The sequence below is a fragment of the Rattus norvegicus genome, chromosome 11 (assembly GCF_021556685.1).
Source record: "Rattus norvegicus strain SHRSP/BbbUtx chromosome 11, alternate assembly SHRSP_T2T, whole genome shotgun sequence".
NCBI lineage: Eukaryota > Metazoa > Chordata > Mammalia > Rodentia > Muridae > Rattus > Rattus norvegicus.
The window spans coordinates 54515347-54538178 of NC_141544.1; the positions used below are offsets into that span (position 1 = coordinate 54515347).

The 22832-nt window shown below is 41.7% G+C and overlaps 1 protein-coding gene across 1 annotated transcript in view; it reads left to right on the top strand.

Annotated features, from left to right (window-relative positions):
* The window catches only part of Crybg3 (crystallin beta-gamma domain containing 3), a 112977-nt gene that overhangs the window by 87703 nt on the left and 2442 nt on the right, over positions 1-22832 (top strand). The window contains exons 17-21 of the mRNA XM_087577276.1: positions 69-195; positions 14010-14149; positions 16511-16634; positions 21740-21898; positions 22654-22813. Coding sequence (XP_087433402.1) covers positions 69-195; positions 14010-14149; positions 16511-16634; positions 21740-21898; positions 22654-22813 — 710 coding nt within the window. The remainder of the gene's footprint in view (positions 1-68; positions 196-14009; positions 14150-16510; positions 16635-21739; positions 21899-22653; positions 22814-22832) is intronic.

The following is a 22832-nucleotide window of genomic DNA, read 5'->3' on the forward strand; positions in this document are numbered from 1 at the left end:
TATGGCTCGGAGATAGGACAACCTTGAGGGCTGATGGCAATTTGAGTCTCTTCCTGCTTGTTTACTAGCTGGCTCCTGTACTACCAAGAAGACGGTTTCTATCATCAGTGCGTACTGGAAGAAGGCCTCTACACTGATCTCACTTCCTGTGGCTGCCCATCAGCTAGAGTCAGGGCGCTCAAGCCCATCGACTATGTGAGTAATCTGCTGGGCATGTGGTCATGAGACCAGTGTGTAAATACCCTAGGTATGTTCGAGCGCCTGCACCACTTCCAGCTCTAACTCCACGCAGATCGGGTCGTCTCTCTGAACTTGAACATGCTTCTTCAAAGTTCAAAGGAGACGGCAGTGCTCACCTGTACCTCACAGGACTCTTGATAACTCTTGAGTGCCCTGATGTACATGAAAGGCAGAGCCCTCTGAAGAACAGTTTATAGTGTGACGTTAGAAGTATTGTTATAATGGGAAACACCAAATCACCAAAAAAGGGAATAATCCAACTGTTGGTTATTATGAAATTGAGTCCCACTCCTGAAAGGCAGCTAAAAGTGACTTGTCGGAATATAATCCCCAAGCACTAGAGTAATGTAGACTTGTGTTTACATCTCAGTGTGGTACTTTTCCTCAGCGAGGTGGACATTTGGCCCTTTCTCACTTGTTATCTGTAACAAGTAACAACAAAATGACTATAAAACCACTGAGGTATTAAATGAGATGCTTAAAATTGTTATAGCTTCTTAATAATAAAAAGGATAGCATCATTACATTCACATAGTAACTGAGTCACAGGACAACTTGCTACTTGGGTTCCCAGTGTATATTAAGACATGGAGTACCATTAGCATTGATTGACTTCAAACTTTAATTTTGGGAAACAAGGACTGTACTGCCTAGTCTGTGCAGAATTACTTGAGTCCCCATGGAGGCTCCTGTTTGTAGAGTACATAAGTTCTTTGCCACAGATATATTTAGAAATTTAAGTGTGAGAAAGCCAGCACTCTGGGCTGTCTGTTTGGGGCTTCTGTTCTCCAGGATCTGTGCAACCAAAGCAATAGGAGGTCCAGGATACATCCAGGTTCTTATTAAGAGGATTCCCCAAGAACATGGCTGGTCAGAGCTTGAGATCACACAGAGCTGACGATAACACTGAATGACAGCAGAGGTTACTCAGACCTTCCAACCAGAGCTCGGCTCCTTTAATCTGAACCTTAGGGATGCCATCTTGTTTCCCAAGGCATTCTTGGAGAGAGTATTCTTGGTATCAGGCTAAGAATAGCATCTTGGCTGAGGAATGAGAATACAGATAGAGTCCTTGGTCTCTCACTTGCCCCAGGGATACCACCTCTGAAAGAGTAAGAGGCTCCTAGTGCGTCCTTGTCTGTCAAGGGAAGACCACTAAAACAGTAAGAGGCACAGAGACAGAAATGTGATGTGCTTGAAAACGCATTGGAAAAGTCAGTCACATTCACAGGGAAAGGGAATGTATTTTTAAAGGAAATTCTAGTGGTCATATCAACTGAAATAATGCCTGGGGTTGATTAACTCTGAAAACAAACATGTCCTAAATACGAAAGTACCTTATTAAAAGGTTTCTGAAAGATTTTTAATTTGGTGAAACAGAATCAACTAAATTTTAGGTACTCTGTAAAAAGTAGATCCTAATGGCTGGAATGCTTGCAAAGTCTGTGTGGGACATTTTCTGCCCATCAGGAGGAACATGTGAAACTGTTTCAGTCATCAGCAGGCAAGTATTTGAGCATGGGCTTTGGTTACCATGAGGTAGGCACGTCAAAATCAGTAAACCTATAGGCTACCATTTCCCACTAAAGGAGCCATCCCTCAGATCCCAATCGCATGCAGTTTCCATGTCTCCTTCCCCTGGAGAGTCCTAGACCCTGGTCTTCTGTTTCCCCCTTCCATCTGCTTCCTTTGTCGCTCCACAGTGGTCTTAGAATGAATGATGTGCCTTTTTGTATGTGAATGTGTCACTAGCCAGTATGATTCTGGACTCATTCTAGGAAATGTTTCTGTCTGTCTGCACTGTTTACAGATGAGCTAATCCGTCGGTCAGCCTGCAGCTTTTGAGGGTGTTGCCTGTACTTTGGTAGACATGGTAAGAGTTAGTGCCTGGTGCATACTATCATACTGAGAGCCTTATGGTTTCACCTTCCTGTGGGGTCAGCCTGTCCTATATTCATTAGCCAGTCTTATCCAGGCTAACTTCTGTCTGTACATATGGATGTTACAGTTGAGAGGCCCCTGGATATACAGTCTGTAGTGTGGCAATAATTTCACTGTGGAAGGAGCTTCCCAGTCCCGTTTCCCACTAACATGATTAGGGACTGTCACTTAATTTGTCTAAGTCTCAGTTAAGAGCTCAGGAAGAAACCAGTTACAGAGAGAATTTTCAAACTGGTAACAGCTTTTAGTTCTAGTGCAGATAAATCGACCAATAAATATAATGGGCAAGAAAAAGAAGTTGGTCCACTCTAGTTTTCACGTGGTTAGAAGGAAGATTGTGAACGTCACAGAAGGCCCCAGAACCTCTGTACTTTTTAACATGGGTGTCTTCTCTCAGCCATCACAGAGCAGTTGAATAGCTTGGATTTCAGACTGAGCACTGATTGTAGGCACACATTTGCCGTGCGTCTTACTGGTGGACTGGTGTGATCCAGTCACTTTGGTCAGTGTCATGGCTGTTTTCATGACCGTGGAGGAGAGGAGCCAGAATCCTATCCGGTGCTTCTGCACAAACTCGGCATCGTGGGTCCACTTCTATGGCTGAAAGCTTTTAAAGACAGAGCGTCATCAATTGGCTTTTTTTTCCCTTCTTCTTAGAGTATGGCTAAAGCTGGCAGATAATATTCAAAGGGCACACGGTACACATAGGGTGTCAGGGAGGTGACTCTGTTAGCAGGGTTTTGGCAATGGGATGGGGAAATGTAAAAGTTCCCAGTATATTCTTTGTCTGTCCTTGTCATAGAGCCAGCTTCCTTTATAAATAAGAAGAAAAGGACTGTTGACCTAGAGGAGACTTGGTGGCCTTGTCACACGAGGAGCATGGTACATGATAGACCGTGGTCCTAATTCCCCCTTAGACTTCCTATAGGATTCACCCTGGGAAACTTGGGTTTTGTATCAGTGTCTGAGAAAAGTATGGACAGAGCAGGTGGTGTCAGTAAAGTGAGCGGAGGCCCAGAGGTTTCCTCCAGATCTCCTTGAGCTGTGTGTTTATGGAGACCGATGTGTTTGACAGTGTTCCTTAGTGTAAGTTTCAAGTCACCTCGGAGAGGGTTTGTATATCGGGTTGTTTCTCTGTAAGGATTCTACCAGCCTTGGTGATGGTTACCAGATGTTTTTTCCAAGATGAAAGAGATCAGCTGCTAGGTTTAAAGAAGCTTACGTGTTTGGCTGAGACCACAGCCTGCCTTCTGTATTTAGAAATGATTGTATTGGGTGTGAAAGAGCAAGCTGACGACAGGAACTACCAGCCCAGTAGCTGTGGCATGCATGCCCTGCAGCCTCCGGGAAGAGAGGGCACAACTGATTGGTAATGTGGGAGAAGAAAGCTTAAAGGTTTTCCCTTTTGCTTTGATTGGGAGAGGGAGGTTAAAATGACTGAATTCTCTGTAGAAATATTAAGAATGCTGCACAAGAATGATTCTACTGAACATTCATTTTACATTTATTTATTCAACCGAATTACTGAGTAGCAATCATGTAGCACGTTTTTTAGTAATCACTAAATAAAAGGCAGCAGAGAATTAGATAGTGAACCTATGCCACGAGATGCAGATTTCCTCATCCTCCTGCCCCGCCCTCCCTCGGTGCATGTTTCCCAGAGATCCATCCGTTCTTGGCCACGGTCTCTGTTACCTGAAGGTTTCTGTCCTCAGCACTGCACCTCTCCCGTTGGCCCATATGGTGGACTCCATGCCTGTAGCCAAGCAGCAGCCTGCTGTCTCTGACATCTCTCAGGTTCCCAGTGTACCCTCCACAGCAGTGCTCGGCCCTCTTCCATTCCCAGTTCTGTTGAAGTTCATCGTCATTGCTATCCCAGACTGCAGCAATGACAACTTTCAAAGATCTAATCAGTAGTGAGTACTAGATGTAACTGGTTTCTCTCCCCTCTCCTCAACTCACTTTCACTCCCTTAACCAAATTTAGGGATATATTCATTCATATTCATATTCTCTCTCTCTCTCTCTCTCTCTCTCACACACACACACACACACACACACACACACACACACACACACACACACACACACACACACCCTACCATGAAGGCCTCTTAACACTCTCTCTCTGAGCCATTCATTTTATTTCTTACCTGCATCTTTTGTGTGACCTTCCGGTACTCTCTCCTCCCCATTCCACTGTTGGGTCTCCTTGGCCCCTGCCGGTTCCCTTTATTATCTTTTTCCATTTTGCCCTGCTTTGTGGAAAGGAGTGTACATCTTGTTTCCTCTGCCTATGTCCTTTAGGATCTAAACCAGATAACCACAGGTGACCTCATGTTTGAAGTGTGACTTAACTTTGCTTTAATTACTATCATGAAATACCATGACCAAAAGCACCCTGGGGAGGAAAGGATTAATTCTGAGTTAAAACTCTGAGGTCCCACTGTCACTGAGGAAAATCTGGGAAGGAACCCAAGACAGGGACCTGGAGGCAGGAACTGAAGCAGAGGCCATGGAGGGTGCTGCTTACTGGCTTGCTCCCCGTGGCCTTGCTCAGCTTCCTTCTTCCTTGACCACATGTTCAAGGGCACCACACACAGTGGCCTAGGCCCTCCCACATCAGCCTTTCATCCAGAAGATGCCCTATAGGCTTGCCTACAGGCTACTGCTACGAAGGCATCTTGTCAACTGAGTTTCTCTCTTTCCAGATGGTTATAGCTGTGCCAAGTTGACACAAACAAGCCCTGCCCCCAGCACTCAAACATTCATAATAACAACAGACCTACCACAAGGCAATATTTCCTGCCCTAAATGGTCATTCTTTATGTTTCTAGGTGCTTGCTTTCTGTCTGTCTGTCTGTCTTTTTTTGTTTTGTTAAGTCTGTCTTTCAAATCTCCTTGTACGTAGTCCCAACTACTGAACTACAGTCACTGTAGATAAGGTACAGATGCTTACATTTGTTTTGAATTGTGTGACCTGTGTGTAGTCTCCTCTGCTTAGCCCATGGCCATAAAACTTCATTATTTAAAATTTAGGACAATAATCCAGTCCTACCAAACATAAACAGGTAGAGCCTGTATCCAGTTCGTTCCAGTTCCTCTTCCCACTCTATAACAGGGGACTGTACTTTGAGCTTGGGGTGGGCTTGTGTCTAATCTTCTTAAAATGGTCCGTGTAGCTTTGAAAGTTGGATGATGGGGAAAAGCATTTACCACTGTCCTCTGTTAAAGAAGCGCTTTAAAGCTGAACACACTGTTTTAAGAATATTGGGCACAGACACGAGAACAGGATACCTGAGCAATTACTGGCTGTGAGCTGAGCTGAGTGTGAGCTTCAGACTGCCACGCCGAGACAAGTAAATGTTGGTCTGGTGTCTTGTTGGGTAACCTGTTGGCTACATTACCATGGGAGCAGAAGTCTATTCCGTGCTTTGCCAGTGTCTCCATGGAGGCTTGGCATAGAAGTCTGGCTTTCGGAAATAATAATTCTTAGCCTGACAGTTACAAGTGGGCAAAGCCACAGAGACATGGTAACAAGAGCCTATAGGAGAAGCTGGAGTGAAATTATGATTCTGATGACATACACAGTCTTCAGTAGAGTCAGAAAAAGAGGGCTGTGTAACATACGTATATATGTAACATACAATAACTAGGGTCCTGTACACTAAACACGAATATGAAAAACAGATTTTTGAGTTAGAAGAAATTACAGGAGATTCTCCCAGTGACCCCAGAACAGGATGGACATCTTTGAGATATAGAAAGCAGGAATTAGTAAGGAAAAGGTTCAGAGGAAAAAACATGAGTTGTTGATGTCATAATCTGTGTCTTGTTGCTATAAGTGAATATCTCAGACTTGGTAATTTACAAAGTAAAAAAAATACTTGTTTAGCTTATGATTTGAAAATGTGGGAAGTGCTAGATACAGCTGCCCCGGTGATGTCCCTTTGCTCTAGGTGCCTCAGGCAATGGGGCTCAGAGTCACATTGGGTGAGGAAGTGAGCAACCTAGCTGTAATCTCTCCTCTTCCTATAAAGCACTGTTCTTCCTAGATTCAGGCCCAACTCTTATGCTCTTGTTTAAGCCTTAATTACCTCTTCTTTCAAACACCTGTACTCTGACGCGTTTATACACTCCTCCCACTTAATGTAGAAGACTGTTTCAGCATGAGTGTTGGTAGGGACAGAGAAACTTAGCACTGCCATAAGAAACTGTTGAAAATGTGGTCACTGGCGTTGGGGATTTAGCTCAGTGGTAGAGCGCTTGCCTAGCAACCGCAAGGCCCTGGGTTCAGTCCCCAGCTCCAAAAAAAAAAAGAAAAAAAAATGTGGTCACTTAGCAGGAATTCAGCCTTACAATCCTAGAGGCCAGAAGTCTGAAATGGGCAAATTTAAGGTAGGACTGCTTTTCTTCTGTAAATCTCTTCTAGAAGCTACCAGATTTGCTTCATTCAGGGCCATGCTGGTCTCTGAAGTGTATCTGCTCGCTGTGGTTTTATCTCTGACCTCCTGCCTTGCTCTGAGAGGGCCTTGTGGTTATTCTTGGCCTACCTCAGTAATCCAGTTTAAAATCCTTAACCGCTAGTCATGTCCTTAAAGTTCTTGCTTCTGTATTCACTGGCTCCCAGAATTAGGATGCAGATGTTCTTATGTTTCCTATGGTCAGGTTTTAATTACTCAGTCTGCCACAGCAGGCCATGAATGGAAAGAATATGTTTGCAGCCTGTATTAACTGGTAAAAATTTCATATATAGAATACAAGGAGAGAAAGTCAACAGAGGATACAAATCCACCATTTATAGATGAGGATAAAATGGCTTAGGATATGCAGAAGATAGGAAACCTCAAGGGTGATCACTTAACAAACCAATAACGAGACACTGTTAGGTTACCTTAGATATAGGTACTTAAGTACATGACAGTTCCAAAAACTTGGTTTAACTGCAATTATAGGAAATGTAGCCGGCTGACAGGGACTCACTGTCTTACAATCCGAGAGAGAGGCCTGCAGATGAATATTACAATAATAGTGCTGTTACAGCGGGGGCAGCATGAGGGGATTCATTAGCATTGGGAGATAAAAATAGTAGCACATTCAAATAATAAAATATACAGCAGATGGCAGCTGTATGCATGATCACTTTCAACACCAAAGGCAAGAAAAGCAGGCTGCCTCTAGGAACTCTTGAGTTTAAATTCAGGTGTACTCAGTACATTTCATTTACTTAAACTTTTGGTTCAAATTTTGTCCATGTTAAGTGCTGTTCAGTATTGTCAATTACTTCAGTACATGTTGCATTAAAACATGAGGTTTGTTAGTTTCATGTTCAAGGAAGTTTATATGCTAGTACCCATGACTTGATCATCTTAGATTGTATATTCAATGAGCCTAATAATTATGGACACATGACTTGCCAATTAAAGTTTAAAAATACAAATGGGAAATATCGATATAATACTTGGTGGATGTTGGGTGGATGGTCAAATGTTATGCTATTTATTCTTTTCAGAAATGAATCACAACTTATCTAAAAAGGGGGACGGACGCTGACATGAAACAGTGAAAGCTATTTTACCAAGATAAATGGGAAGGGGCGCTGTAGGGAGGGTGGCTGCGGAAGTCTGCCTCGGTGTCTGAAAACTCTTGGCTCAGCTCTGACTCTGCCATTGAGACCTACCTGCCTGTGCCCAAGCATATGGTTTTCAATCGGTCCTCACTTTCTGATCTACTCAAACATAAGGATTAAATGAGCTGTGGCTTACGGAGCCCTTTAAAGCAGTGCTCAGTGATAGGAGAGCAGCCCACAGGTGATGGTTAATCTGTGTGCTTATGCAAAATTATGACCCGATAGGCTGGCGCTGTTAATAAGATTTTGTAGCGCAGAGGATATCGTATTAGAGTCCTTTTAAAGATTTATTAGATTATTGCCATTTCTTTTAGCCTCCCCCAGTAGTTTGACATGTCTTTGGAATTACGGTATTTAGGCACACAGTAATGGTTCATGTCACTAAGTTCGTCTGCACTTCCTTTTTAACTGGTTCATTTGGCAAATATCTGGGAGTGCTGAAGTCATTGGGCTATACAGATAGAATTGTGGTGAGTGTCTAATACTGAGTAAAAATGTTATGTTTACAGCCTAACTGGTTAATAAGTCTTGAATTACTGTCAGCACATTTCCCCTGTAAACAGTGATTTGAAACCTAAAGAACTATACAGTGTCGAAGTATGTCATAGATTTGTTCTTAAGAAGTTAAAATTAACACGTAGACTTAACCTTTTATACAGTTATATTGGAGGTGTGATGGTGTGGTCGTAGTTTTTCTAGCAGAGGCTTCAGGTGTAGTTGGCAGATGTATTTGTGTATAGAAAGTTGGGATCCTAGGTGCTTGCTTACCAGCTGAGCATAGAGAAGCTCAGTGCTTCAGGTAACCACACACTTGGTGACTGCTTGTATCCTGCATCATACAATGATTGGCACCTAGAACATTTTAGAGTAATAGTAGAGAGAGATAGCTTCTGGGGCTATTGGGTATAGGCTCAAAAGCCTGCCCCTTCCCTTACTCTGTAGCCTGTGCCTTGACTTCTCAACTTCTCAAGCAAAACAAGCATCAGAGGTAAACCTTAGGTATTAATGTGTGAATTCAGTTCCATAATCCTTAATGTGAATGTCTTTAGGATTTGAAATTTTTTACATTTTAAGAAGAATCGAGTTTTTATATATTGTGTATAAGAAAACACTCTGAGGACTCCTGAACGCATTCTATAACTAAACACATATCTGTTTATAATAAATGAATTTTATATATCCATACAGACCTGATGATAAACATTATAAATATACTTATGTTTATTCAGGTTAAATTTGTTGCCAAATAAATTAGGGAGGAAGTTGGTTTTTAGACCTTTATATTTTAGAAACATGAATGTATATTTATTCACTTATATATAGTAAGACTAACAGCATTAGTCTCTTAGAGCAGAAATGACAAATAAGCACTTATTAAGCAATGGTAATTATTACTATTATTATCTCAGCGTAGTTTAATGGAGGAGGAAAGGAGGAACCGGTTTTCTTTCCTTATTTAAATTTTCACTTATATATAAATTATTCAAACATTCTTTTTCTTTTATTATCTGCCTACGCACTCCTCTTTGAAACTGGATCCACTTTACATGGCTTAGACTTGACCTAGCAGGAATGTCTTGCTGCTGACTCCCAAGAGGAACCTTTAGCCCCAAGTGGCTCTCTTCTAATTTAGCATGGACCAGAGCCATAACATTTACAGAGCTCAATTTGTAATTAAATTTGTGGTTTCTGTTGTCTTTATGAAGCGCAGATTATTCTGTCATCTTCAGTTTTGAACACTTACATTCATTTTTATGCCTTGCTATCTTCAGATTTGGGAAGTACAAGAAGTGCATCAGGACATGGACAGTTTTTAAAAATATTTCTTGGACACTTTGTAAATGGTCAGCTATCAGTCACTGCCATGATCCTGTCCTGATTAGCACTGGGCTGTCCTTCCGAATCTTTCAATTCTTTGCATGCATGTGTAAATCAATTATACTTGTACACTTACATATATTTATAAATGACATTTAAGCTAAAGCAATATAAAATGTACTAACTCGGACATGGACACTTCTGGTATCCATGAGCTCTAGAAGAGGTGCCTTGGGGTTTAGGAGCAATGGATGCCCTCAAATGAAAAGTCTGCCAGCCTGGACTCAGTGGTGTCCTTTTGCTGTCAGTAGGGAAGTGGGTTAGTTCTTTGCTCTGCTTGTTAGTCATCTCTTATTTAGCTAATGCTGGTAGGCCATACGGTTTGCTGGCTTAACCTACTTGCTCACTGAAATACCCTCTCTTGATTCATTTAAACTCTTAGAAACTCTTTAAAACATGATCTTGGCTGTTGGACACGTTATCCTCACTTTGCCTGCACCATTTTAAATAGAGGAACAAATCACATTTGTACCTCCAAACTTTCCATATTTGATTAAGATAACATTTCGAAGATGGTGAACCTGCTAGAGCAAACAAATTTGATGGGAGTTTGAGCTCAAACTCAACCTCTCAAAGGGGGACCATGCCTGGTTATAATATCGCATAGTTATAATATTACATAGCATTTAGATCATGTCCTCATAGGCTTTTGCTATTTTTTTCCCCTTCTGGGTTACAAGTTTCACTGTGTGAGTTAGCAAACCTTGATTATCTGTCACTCTTTTTCTGGAGAAAGCCGCTGGTGTTTGATTCCAAACCCTTTCCAGGCTCCTTGTCTGTCTGTCTGCCCTTTCTCCCTAAGCCATGGCTGGCCAAACAAATACAGGGACAGAGGTCATTTAAATTCTTATTAAAAACCCCGAGGACAGGGGTATTTAAAAAGTCTCAGCAGTAAATCCAGACGTTTCTTGTGGACTTTGATGATCTCATTTTCAATCACTTCTGTTCTGTCAACTACCAGAATACTTCTGATTTTCACTTTGGAGATACCAGGGGAAGCAACTAGAGAACCGAGGGGTCAGTGACTAGTTGTAATGAGTTTTTCCTCCTAGGCCAGGAAGTGGTGGTCGTAGAGGAGACCAGCGCTTCAGGGTAGTATTTCTCTTCTACTATCCTCTGATTTCTAGGTCAGCACGGTCTAATCCCATGTTCTAGACACATGTGGTTATATAAGTTTAAGTGTAATTACATGGCTTTAATTCACTGGTCAGATGAATTACATTCTAAGTGTTCATTGCCAACATTCCTCTAGTAGAGCCAGACTGGACAAGGCAGATAGACACTATTTCTATAGCTACAGAGGTTGTGGGAAGAGTGCAAGGCTTGATTTCTAGGTCATTGGGCATACTGTGTAAAGAGTATGCATTCTCTTTCTCTAGAGTTAAGGTCCTAGGAGACTTCCCCCTTCCATGGTAGCATATCTGTGGGTGGTGCTCAGGACTTGTTCAGGCAGCCAACGAGTGCCGAGAAGAGGAGCAATAGTATTCCCTATGGCACAGCTCCAAATTGGTTATCTAGTGCCAGGTTGTCAGCCTTGAAATCATATCCATACATGCAACATTATATAGACTAAACAGGCTGTGCTTCAGAGAAGGTATAGCATATCCCTTTCAACAAGAACATCCTCTTATGGCCTAAGCCAGCAATCGGTTTTAAAGTAATAGGAACCACTAGACTAAATGTCTTTCTCTACCCACAAGCCTTCCCTTGCTTTCCACCATTCCATGTCTTTCTGTTCATGTGACTTTCTGAGGTGCCCATAAGCCTGTTCATAGACCCCTATTATATCATTTCCCTCACTCTTCACGCAGTTATTTCTAAAGGATAGCATGTACATTCTGTCTGCACTGTGTTGACTTATATTCCTCAGCCTTCCCAGCCTAGATTCTCCTCATCTGACTCATTAGTAAACGAGTCTCTCTCAGGCCACCGTCAGTGCTTCACTGCCATACCTGCACTGTCCCATCGCCAGCTCTGACTCACCAAGCATCTTCTCCTGGTGTGAAAGCTCTCCTTTCCTGGTCAGTGTGTCATCACTCCCCACCTGCCCTTCCCATGTGTCCGTCGGGACAGTGACATCTCCTAGTCTCTACTTTCAACTTGGGTGTCAATCATTATACAGCTTCTGGGCATCTCCAAAGGTACCTTCTCTATACCAGGGCCTCTCCTTAGGTCCATATCTAGAGTCTAGTTTATGTCCCACTTCTCTCAAGCTTATGCTACTCTCTGGTTTATGAAGATCTTTCTAATGATATGCTGCTAGCTCTTGAGCAGGGTTTTCCCTTGTAGGTAACACTATGTATCCTTAATGATTCTAGTCATAGCTTTTTACTTCTCTTTAAAATGTGGGTATGCATGTCATATGTGGGCAGTAGAGACTGACACAAGATGCTTTCCTTTATCACTATCCACCTTAGTTTTTGAGGCAAGGGTCTCTCAGTGAGCTCAGAGCTTAGTAGATGGCTAAACTGGCTGGGTACAGCAAGCTCCAGTGATCTCTGTTCTCTCTCCCAGCCATAGAGTTACAAGTGCATGCTGCCAGCCTCAGCGTTTATGTGGGTGCTGGGATCCAAATTCCAGTTCTTATGATTTTAAGGCAGATACTTTACCAATGTAGCCATCCTCCCAGGTCCCCCTTTGCACTTCCTTTTCCTCTTGTATCTATTTGCTTGACTTAGTGTATCTGCTTTATCACTGTTCTGGGCTTACTGGCCTTGCCTTGTCTCATCTCTAAATTATCCCCTCCTCCATTGAGTCTGGTTCTCTTTCTATTGGGCTTCAAACATTCTACCAGTATATTGGCACTGTTAATTCCTATCCCTCTATTCTTTCTTTATGCTGTTGCCAGATAAATCTCCTAATGGTTATATTATTAAAAAAACCCACACTAACACATGCATTATCTATCTATCTATCTATCTAATGTATTGATTAATTACAATATAAAATCAGAAACAGGCATCTAGTAAAAAGCTTTTGTTCCTCCCATGCCCCTGTCTCAGAAGAGGCAGTATCTTGTTCTAGACAAAGTTTAACGAATACATAAGCACATATGGGTAAATTTTCCTTTTTCTGCAAGCCGGTATCCTGTGAAGCAAGCTACTTTATATGATCTCTTTTATCCTGCCTCTGCAGACTCTGTCTTGGTGATCTCTCTCTCCATGAAGAGCTTCTCCTTTCCACAGCTCTCTATGAGCCCTCTCTGTTATTGCCATATTTATTGAGCCAGTCCCTCCTGTGGTGCACATATAGGTGATTCCCCTGCCTTTGCAGTTCTGAACACCTCTGCAAGGATAACTCACAAGTCACTTTGCTCCACTGCAAGTATATCTGCAGGCCACCCGTGAGCAAGTCACTTGGGTTTTGAAGTTTTATTGTCTCTTTTAAAAAATATTTCAATTGACTTATAAAATAGCAGGTACTTCTGTGATGTTTTGTCCTGGTACATAGTTTTGGTTGACCCTTCTCCTGATCCACTCCTCAGCCCTGCCCCATACCCTTCAGTTCCAGAATTTACCCCCTTTCATTTCAGAGCACATGTGTTCTGCTAGCACCCCATCTCCACATAGATAAACATGCAACAAGGACGAGAAACCAAGAGCCTCTACTTACTCGTATTTGATCGGCCACAGTTCCTGCTGTGTGGATACCGTTTCCTTTACATCAAGTTGGTTTCAGCACAGTCTTGTCCTTGACTCTGCTTTGACAGTCAGTCTGTTCCTGCCCTGTCCGTGTAGCAAGGAATGTAGCAACTCCATACATGACTGTCAATGAGCACACCTAACACCTTTCCTGTGGGACTTGTTTGCTTAGTGATTGGTTCTCCTGGCTACTCCTCTAAGGAAGCCCATGCATGTCTCTGTCTCCTGCATGAACCTCCACATACCTGCTTTGCACACACAGATCTTGTCTACCTTCTAAATGTGTTCCATCCTTTAGACATGCATCCTCATCAATTCTTTTTCTAGAAGAAAAGTAACCATTTTTTCCTGGGTACTCTCAGAGGGAGTATTTGTTAAATTTTATACCATATGTTGCATTAAACTATTACTCTACATCTTGGAACTTATCTGCTAGTTAATAATAGCTCAAACACAGAGCTGTTTTGCTATCTCATTCCCCAAGTCTCATGGCTGCTATCATGTATATACTAATGAGTGAAAAGAATGGCGTTTCTTCTACCGTCTGACATGAATTAATTTCAGTGTCTACGTATGATGAGTGCTTTCTCTCTTCCTCCCAGGGTTGTATGTGAGACTAAGTTGTCTTTCAGGTGTCGCCCCTGCCATCCTCTGATGATGCTTTTTCTCTTTTTGTGCTAGTTTTTTGAAGAACCTTCCATCAGCCTTTTTGCTCTGGAACATTGTGAGGGAAGAGAGCTACATCTTGAAGACGCCGTGAATTCTGTTTTGAACAAGGACCTACACTTCTATACCCAGTCTGTGTGGATAAAGAGTGGCTTGTGAGTACAGGAAGCTGGGCAGATCACTCTGGGTTGCTCACTGATTTAAGATAGAGTCGATTGGTTGCTGTTTCCCCTTCACGGCTGTTAAAGTCTGTTGGTGCACCTGCTCCTTTTATCTCAGTACAACAGTAGCTTCTATTTAAATAAGACAAGAGGGAACCATGCCCAATACACAATAGTATGCAGTGATCTGGAACAAGAACCCTTTGGGGATGAGGGCTGGTACCCCATCAGAGGATGGATCATAGAGCAGTTCCACCAGGTAATGTTTTATACTTGAGCCCACTTCCTCTTGAGGGGAAATTTCATTAAATCATCTCTTTAGGCCATGAATAGCATAACCCATGTAAGGCAAGTGACTATAAAGACTAAAATGGCTGGATATGACTTTGACCGGACAGCTTGTTTATCCGAAAGGAGTCCCTACCCAAGTGCTCATTTTCATATAGCCCACTCGGGTTGATGCAGCCTGCCTGCCTGCCTGCCTGTGTCTGGTCATTTCTATAACTAGTCAATGTAGAGTCAGGGGGCACAGGCCCTGTGTGCTTACATTTGGGGAAACTGTCTTTTAAAAAGCGTTGTTGTTACTAATGTCTAAATTAGGTATGTATTTGAGCATTTGTGTTGAAGAGAAGTTATGGAGGTCTGTAGTCAAGCTGTGTTCCCTGAGAAATCTGCCTTTCTGTTCACTTGTGAATTCTGGCACAGAAGCCAGCTCCTACTCTTAAACTGCTGGTATTTTTTAGTAAAATTCAATAGAGAAAACATGCATAGCTATTGACAATAATGACTTTTTATTGTTTGTGGCTTTTTAAATTGTGTGGTAATTAACTCTGTTTAAATATATGAGGTAATCAACAACAAAAAGTCAGAAGATAATGAAAACTAAGTCAACCATTATAACAAATGGCTCTTATGTAATCCATACATAACAATTTAAATTTTCCTCTGAAAAGTGTCTAACATAGTTTGCCCTTTATTAAACTTAACTGATTTACTCTGTTGTAGCACAGGATTCTAGAATATTACTTTACAGTAAACTAGGATAACTTGAGTTGCATTTCAAAACTCTATATGGGATTTTTCCTTTTATTTTTACGTATCTAAGTTAAACTGATATTTGACACACTGTTGTAAAGTTCTCATCTTTCTGTTTTTACTCCTTGTGCAAGTTCATCTTGACACCGTTTATTCTTGATAGCTTTTTTTTTTTTTAATCTATCTACTACAGAATTACTGAGCACATTTAAGGACACAGTGGCTCTCTTTAAACCCTCACCTAAGCTACTGTGGGCTCCCAGGATTCCATTCCATGCTGATTCACCTACTTCATGACATGTATATTTTAATCCTTGTTGTATACTGGATCTATGATGGTAATGAGATCCCACGTACCTTTTTCATTTGTGTACTTCATTGAAATCAACATGGGATGGGATTCATTTGTTAAAAGCAAATGGAAGTGACCAGGGCAACATTCTTTTCCAGCATCACCTACAAGGTGCCATATCCTTGACAGTTTAACTCCATTCCAGAGGAGCTATACTGCAGAGCAGGTCCTTACAAAGGACCTTGCCGGACCCTTGTCCACACCGCAGCAAACTCTGGGAGAACCTGTTTCTGGGAACTATCCTTCCTGATAGGCAGACTTAGGTCCTGTTACTGGTGCTTGCCCCCTCATCCCAGGTGACACATACTGACTACATTTCCCAAGTCCTATGTCTGAAGCAGGCCTTATCCTCCACACTTTGTGTAAAGTGTCTGCAAAGACCTTGAGTCTCCCTGAAAATTTTGCGTTTTGGCAATCCCAGTGATCAGTCACCCAGTTTGGCACCTAGTGTACACAGGTTTCAGCAAGCTGTCAAGTGTTTGTGGGCTACCTCTGTCTCACATCGAGGAAACTGCCACAAGTGGCAGAAAAGCAGCAATAGCCAGGCTGGGAAGAAATGGACAGGGTGACTGGGCACCAGTCCTTGTTCTCTCACCCAAGGCCACTCTTACAGACTTGAACACAACCAAGCCTGAACACAGCACTGTTAGGGAAGATTTCTAGAGGAGCTACCTTTGAAAACAGACTGCAAGGGGAATTTCTCTGAGTAGACCTTGGTGGCCTTGGGCAGTTGAGGACACTGATGTAGAAGAGATGTTGAGCAGTTTTAACTCTCTGGAGAAGCTCTGGAACACATGGGAAAACTGAAGGAGTATTTTCCTCCTAGGTAATGATGGGAGGCCAACTAGATATTTCAATGATAAAAATCTACAGATCTAGGGGCTGTAACGCATAGTGGTATGACAGTTGGTTTTAATTAAGAGGTTGCTTGCAGTGTCCCATGTTTTTCTTTCCTGCATTTCTTGCAGATGGATAGCTTATGAAGGTTCCAATTTCTTGGGAAGGCAAATCCTCCTTGTGCCTAATGAGATCCCAAATTGGACAGCATTCAGTGGGTGGAAAACGATCGGTTCTGTGCGCCCTATGAGGCAGGTAAGAAATAGACAACCAGCAGACCCAGGTAGCTTGACAGAAATGTCATAAACCACAGAAATCTGAACTACTGACCACTGGGTCACTTCTGTATCCAGGGAGGGGAGATTGTGCTGTTTTGCAGGAATCTTAAGAGGTGAGCCAGTTCATAAAATTTTATCTAAGGTCAATATTGGATTTTTTTTTTTTTATCGTGTCAAGCCAGAAGAGGAAGAGAGGAACAGAGGGGGTGGGGGGTCAATATTGGATTTTATGGTTGAACCAAAAGTTTTATCAGTCATATTTTTCACAAAATTAAAATAATGTAAATTCTGTGGTAAACAATGGGAAAGTGATTACTGTAATGAGTTTTACTTTCTTTGTATCTGGAGTTTTCCCTTACATAATCTTCAGGTTAAATCCTGGCAATTTAACTAAAATAGTATTTATCACTCACCTACTACTTATCAGTCCATTCCAAAGATTCCCACTGCACTTAGGAGGGAACATGTGTTCCTCAGTCTGGTATCAGACTCCTTGCTTCTTTCTTGTCTCAAGCCTCATCAAACTCATGTCTGTATCACATGCACCGAAGTGCAAAGGGTTTTCCTCCCAGCCTGGTAACAAGGCTGCTCTCTGGATAGAATGGTTTCTCATTCTTGCCAAGCTAGTTCTTATCTATCCTTTTAATTCAATGTGCCAGGTCCTCTTAGATGCTTGCTCAGTTTCTCCTGTTTAAACTAAAACCCTAAAAGCCTTGATTGTTTGTCTACAAGACATGGTTTTAGTTTAGAGGTTGCTTGCAGTATCCCATGTTTTTCTTACAAACACATAGCTTACAAGCACATAGGTCTAGATGAGGTGAGCTCATTCCTACTCTGCTGGAAAGCATTTTTGAGACGCAGAAGTGCCTATTTTGCTTACTATTCTATTTTTTGCTTACCTGTCACAATGGCAAGGACTTGAGGGCTCAAACTGTTCAATAAAGGAATAATAGATGTTTAGTGTCCTCTGAGATATGGTAGATACTGGAACAGAAATGATCAGTTCCTTAGTTGAACTGTAATTTTTAAATTATTTGATTGCCAGCACCCACATTAAAAGCCAGGCATGATGTGCACATATGTAATTCCATCAAGAGAGCAGTGGGGCATGTGGGACTTTTGGCCAGCTTCCCTAGAACAGTTGTGAAAAGGCAAGTGAAAAGACTACCTTAAATGTAGGTGTGACCCAAAATATACTTATTTCCACATGAACATACACATGCATACTTGTGAGCTCCCAACACCACACAAAACAACATAAATTAAACCAACACTATTATCAAAAGCCTCAGGCAGTGTGTGGCACCAAGAAGGGAAGTGGTACACAACCTTGAAAAGTTCCCCAGGCAGGCCAGGCATGTAATGAGTAGCAAATGAACTTTTTACCTATGTCCTCTTTAGAATACTACTTTGCTTGATTCTCACAGTGGTGATAAGGTAAGGATTATTATTAAATAGCAAACACTTTGGGAAAGACAACTGAGTGTTAGGACCGTACTGTGAACCCAGGTCATTTATGTTCTAGATTTTTAAGTACCTGGACCCTTTGAAAATAAGATTAGCATATGCTGACCCAGGAAGTGATCAGTTGGTAGATCCAGATGCTGAGGCTGATTATCAAACCTCAGTGTTTGATAATTACCAAACACTTGTCATCTCCTTTGACAGTCTCTGGTTCTGTCACTTCCAACCTCAGCTGGTTGCTAGCAGTGTGATTTTGATCAGTTACTTACTGTCTTAGCACTCCAGGTTTCCTCACTGGGAAAGTTATAGTCATCACTGAATATCAAGTATAGCATGTGGATACATACTGGCCTTGTATCAACTATGGTCCCACATTGACTTTGAAAGTTTATTAGTTACTTACCATGTTCCGCTGAAGGACCCTCAAAAAATTAGTGGTTTCTTGATATACTAATGTTCCAGAATGCTCATTCCCACCCAGTCCGTCGAATAAGGGGTAGCTTAAGTAAATAGCCATAGGGAATAGAAAGGTAGAAGTGGGAAATCAGGTTTGGGCTTTAAAGACCAGCTAGTCACATGAATAGTATGTTCCAAAACCATAGCGGCCAGTGTGAAAATGTTCCTGCTTCGGCTTCCTCTGCTGGTCTCCTTCCAACCATAGGTCTCATGCATGGAAAGCCTCTACTACTGTATTACATCCCCAGTCTTCTCATTTTTGAATGAAGTTTCTCTGCTGGACAAGGAGATCCATTTCTATTGTTCCAGTTCCATGATAAAGAATGCTTAGAATAACCTCTTAATTTTACAAGCAAGTCCCTTTTGCATAATTTTAGTATAAAATACTTACATTATTTCTTATCTTTCCTTTTCTCCTTCCAACCCTTTACATTTTAGGTTACTCCTAAAATTCATGGCCTCTTTTTATTTTTGTTACACATACACACACTGTCTTGCCTTTGGTGTTGTCATCATTCAGTGTATTTTTCTGTGATGATCTCCATCTGCTGCAGAGAGCATCTTTTTTGATAAGGGGTGAGAGCTAGTTATCTGTGTGTAGAAGTATTTAGAATGCGGTTAGCATTGTGCTGGTTTAATAATGTAGTGGTAGTAGGTTTTCCTTTTAAGACCTATGACCTCTATAGGTCTGGCTAGGTTTCCAGTACCAGGCATGGTTTTCCTCTTGTTGAATGTGCTTTCCATCCAATTGCCAAGGTATGACTGGCAAGGTGGTAGTTTTAGGGATATCTGGCTGTGCTGGTTAATGTGATTTTCAGCTGGATAGGACTGTTGACTGCTGCCCTCCATTGGCAGCTTGCATAGCATCTTCTGGTACTCTGAAAGGTGTTCCAAGGGGAAGAAGCTTTCAGGTTAAATCCAGTTCAGACCTTCTGAGTCCTGTGTCCAAAGTACGTGGTATCTTCAGCAACAGGACTTAATGTCAACCTCTTAAATTCCTTTGGATTGCATGCGTATAACAACTGTAGTGATTTAAATTAATTTCAAAGTAATGTTTTAGATTGTTTTCCCATTGTTTACTTAGGCCACAGCTTTAAAACCCAACAAAAGAATTCTCAGTTTTGAAAACAGTAGTTTTTTACTACATGTAAGTAACTTTGGTATGGGTACTGGTGCTGTTAATAGTTCTTTTCCTTGCTGAGGAACCAGGAAATAATCAAAACATTATCCTCCTTGAGGCTGGGAATACAGAAGTCACTAAGGTACTTATAATGCATGTCAGTGATTTTTAAGTGTAATTACAGAGTTGTCAGACTACAAATGGTAATAAGGGTAATTAGTACCTTGCTTGGTCTAATTGATTAAAACTGTGATGTTTAGTCCTAAAGTAACTGGAGTTCTGTCATGCATGAAGGTCATACCTATTTCTTTGTATATGCAAGGTAATAACAACTATCAAAGTTCACTGATGCGTTGAGAATTAGTAATCGTTACTGCAAGAGACAACACTGCGTTGTGGATACTTTAAGTACATTATCACAGTTATAATTACTGATGCCAGAGTTCTTCAAGTAAAAGCCTGGGTACTGGCAGCCCAACAAGGTAGTCTCAATCTCATGTCTTCAATATGCTAATGAAAGAAATAGTACAAGGAGAGACAGATCTATTCAATGTACCACACTCAGAATAAATAAAGGATCCCACTAAAACCACCCATCCTACCCACCCAGTCTTGGAGGCAACAATATGAGAAGTACAGGTTTTGAGGGCTAGAGGTATGAATAATTCAGCAGTCTTTGTCAAGGGTGGTCTAGTAAGCTGTCATAACTGTACAATCTCTTGTTGGGAGGCAGTTCCTCCTCTGGCTGGCAAAAGGGCTTCAAGCTTTCCCCTTTTCTCAGCATGGGAGTCCAGTGCAAACTTCAATTCTTTCAGGAGGCCAATAGTTAAATGGATAGTCACATGATATCTTGTTCTACCAGGATGGTTACAGAAATGAATGTGGAAGAAGTTCATTTTTTTAAGACACTCAGCAGGTAGACATCTTGTTCTCAGGTTTTTACAGCCAAGTTATTTGCCCTTCTACGCGGTAATTTAAATACTTAGATGATGTTTCTTTAGACATGCTGAACACAGTATCCTATTCATTGGTAGTCTTGCCATACAATACCAAGCTTTACTTCTCTGGCCAGCACTTAAGTTTCACAGTGAAAGTTCCCAAGTAGCAGACAGTGCTAGAGTTCTACATAGGATGCCAGCTCTCTCTCATCCAGAGGGGACAGTAGTATCTTCCATTTTATCTTCAGGACCTGACGCCTTGGATTCAGGATGCTTCCTGTTGAGCTTGTTCCAGTGCCCTTCTACTGTCTTATAGCCACAGGGATAACCCGAGTGTTCCTTCATGGGTCTCTTGAGCCGTCCTGCCAGAGATCTGACTCCCCATCTGTGACAGCATTATTTGTAAAACCTGGAGCCACAGATGTTTTCTCTGAAAGGTTCTGATTTTTCTGACAAAATTCTAAGCACAAAAAAACACATGGTTTGATGTGTCTACAGGCTCAGCAAATATCCTTATCCTTATCCTTATCAGTCTCAGATTTCTTCTTGTAAAAACTGTGTGTCACGTATTTTCCAGACAAAGGAGTACAGTCTGATTTTTGAATGCAGAAATAATTTCTTCCTTAGATGAAAGATAAAGGCCTAGCTGTCTTGGCTTTCAAGCCCTTCTTCCCTAACAGCTGTTGGCCATTTAATCACTGCTCCACACAGTGTGCTTGAGGACCATGCTTGCTGTTCCTGCACTGTCTAAGATCCATGTTGGGCGGTACCTGGCCCTTACTCTCCCCATTCCTCCCAGCATATCTGGCACAGGATGAAACTCTTCAAGCCCTAATTCTGCCCTGCCTGAGCCTTGCTACATTGAGTTCTGGTGAATTACCCTTTCGGATTGGCACTTTTCAGAACATTTAAAAGACATTGCATAATTTAAAGTTTGTGCTCATGGATTTATCAGCAGAAAATAATATATATACCAGCCAAGGGAATGGAGTGAAACGTATTTATTAAAGTTAGTACCTTCTCACTTTCCTGCTCTGGACAGATTGATTTTCCAATTGGGAAATTTAAGGTCCCCACCCTTCAATGGTTTCTCTTTTTGTGTAGCCTGCAGTGTACATCAGAATAAGGAACCGAGCCCAGGATGAATATCTGACCGTCACTGGGAACCCAGCAGATGCACGGACAATGTCTGTATGCGTCTCTCCCTACAGTGGAAAAGACACTCAGATCTGGCACTACTGCCGAGGACTGTTTAAATCCAAGGTAAAAGGTCATGTCTCTCTGATGTTCACATTTGTACGCTGGCTACAATACCACCAGATCAGCTGGCATCCTAGGGACAGTTCATTGTATAATTATAAAAAATGGATTTAGACTTTTTTTTTCAAATCAAAGTACAGATTGTTTTTTTAAGAAGCAAGATTAACACATAACCTAAACGATTCCCTCCTTTGGAGCCAAAGCAGGCAATATGCTTGTGGGAGAAGAGTTCCTTATTTGACAGCCAGATAGGCTCAGTTCTCTCTCAGGATTCCGAACACGTTAAAACCCTCTCTTTTTAGAATATACAGTGGAGCCACAGTGAACAGTCATGAACATTAGAAGCCTCCCCCTCGTCATGCTTGATGCTTTGGGGAACAGAGCACTAACTCAGAAAAACACTATATTTTATCACCAATGGACCTATCTACTTTTTACGCTTTAAAATGAAAATTAGTACCTGCTTATCTTTGGTACAGTGGTTCGTCAATTAAAATAGAAAACCAAGCATCATCTATTTAATCTAACAGGGACTTAGCAGCATTCCAGTTTAGCACATCTTTGCTGAAGACCTGGTGTCAGAGGCAGAACCTTTTAAAAACAAGTATTTGTATTTCAGTTTTGCTACCTATCCTTCCTCATCGGTCACAGACTTTTAAAGATAAATGGAAATTGTAGTTTTCAGTTAAGACATGGCTACTGCATTTATATTGACATGAGCAGTGGATCATTTTATTTCCTGATTATTGTATGTATAGGCCAGTGACACATGTCTTGATGTGATTGGAGGCCGGGACACTCCAGGAGCCAAGGTAGCCTTGTGGACTGAACATGGGCAGTTCAGGCAGAAGTGGAGAATGAACAGAAATGGAACCATCAGCTCTTATCTCAGTGATGAACTTGTCCTGGATGTTAAAGGTGGGCCTTTGGTAATAAC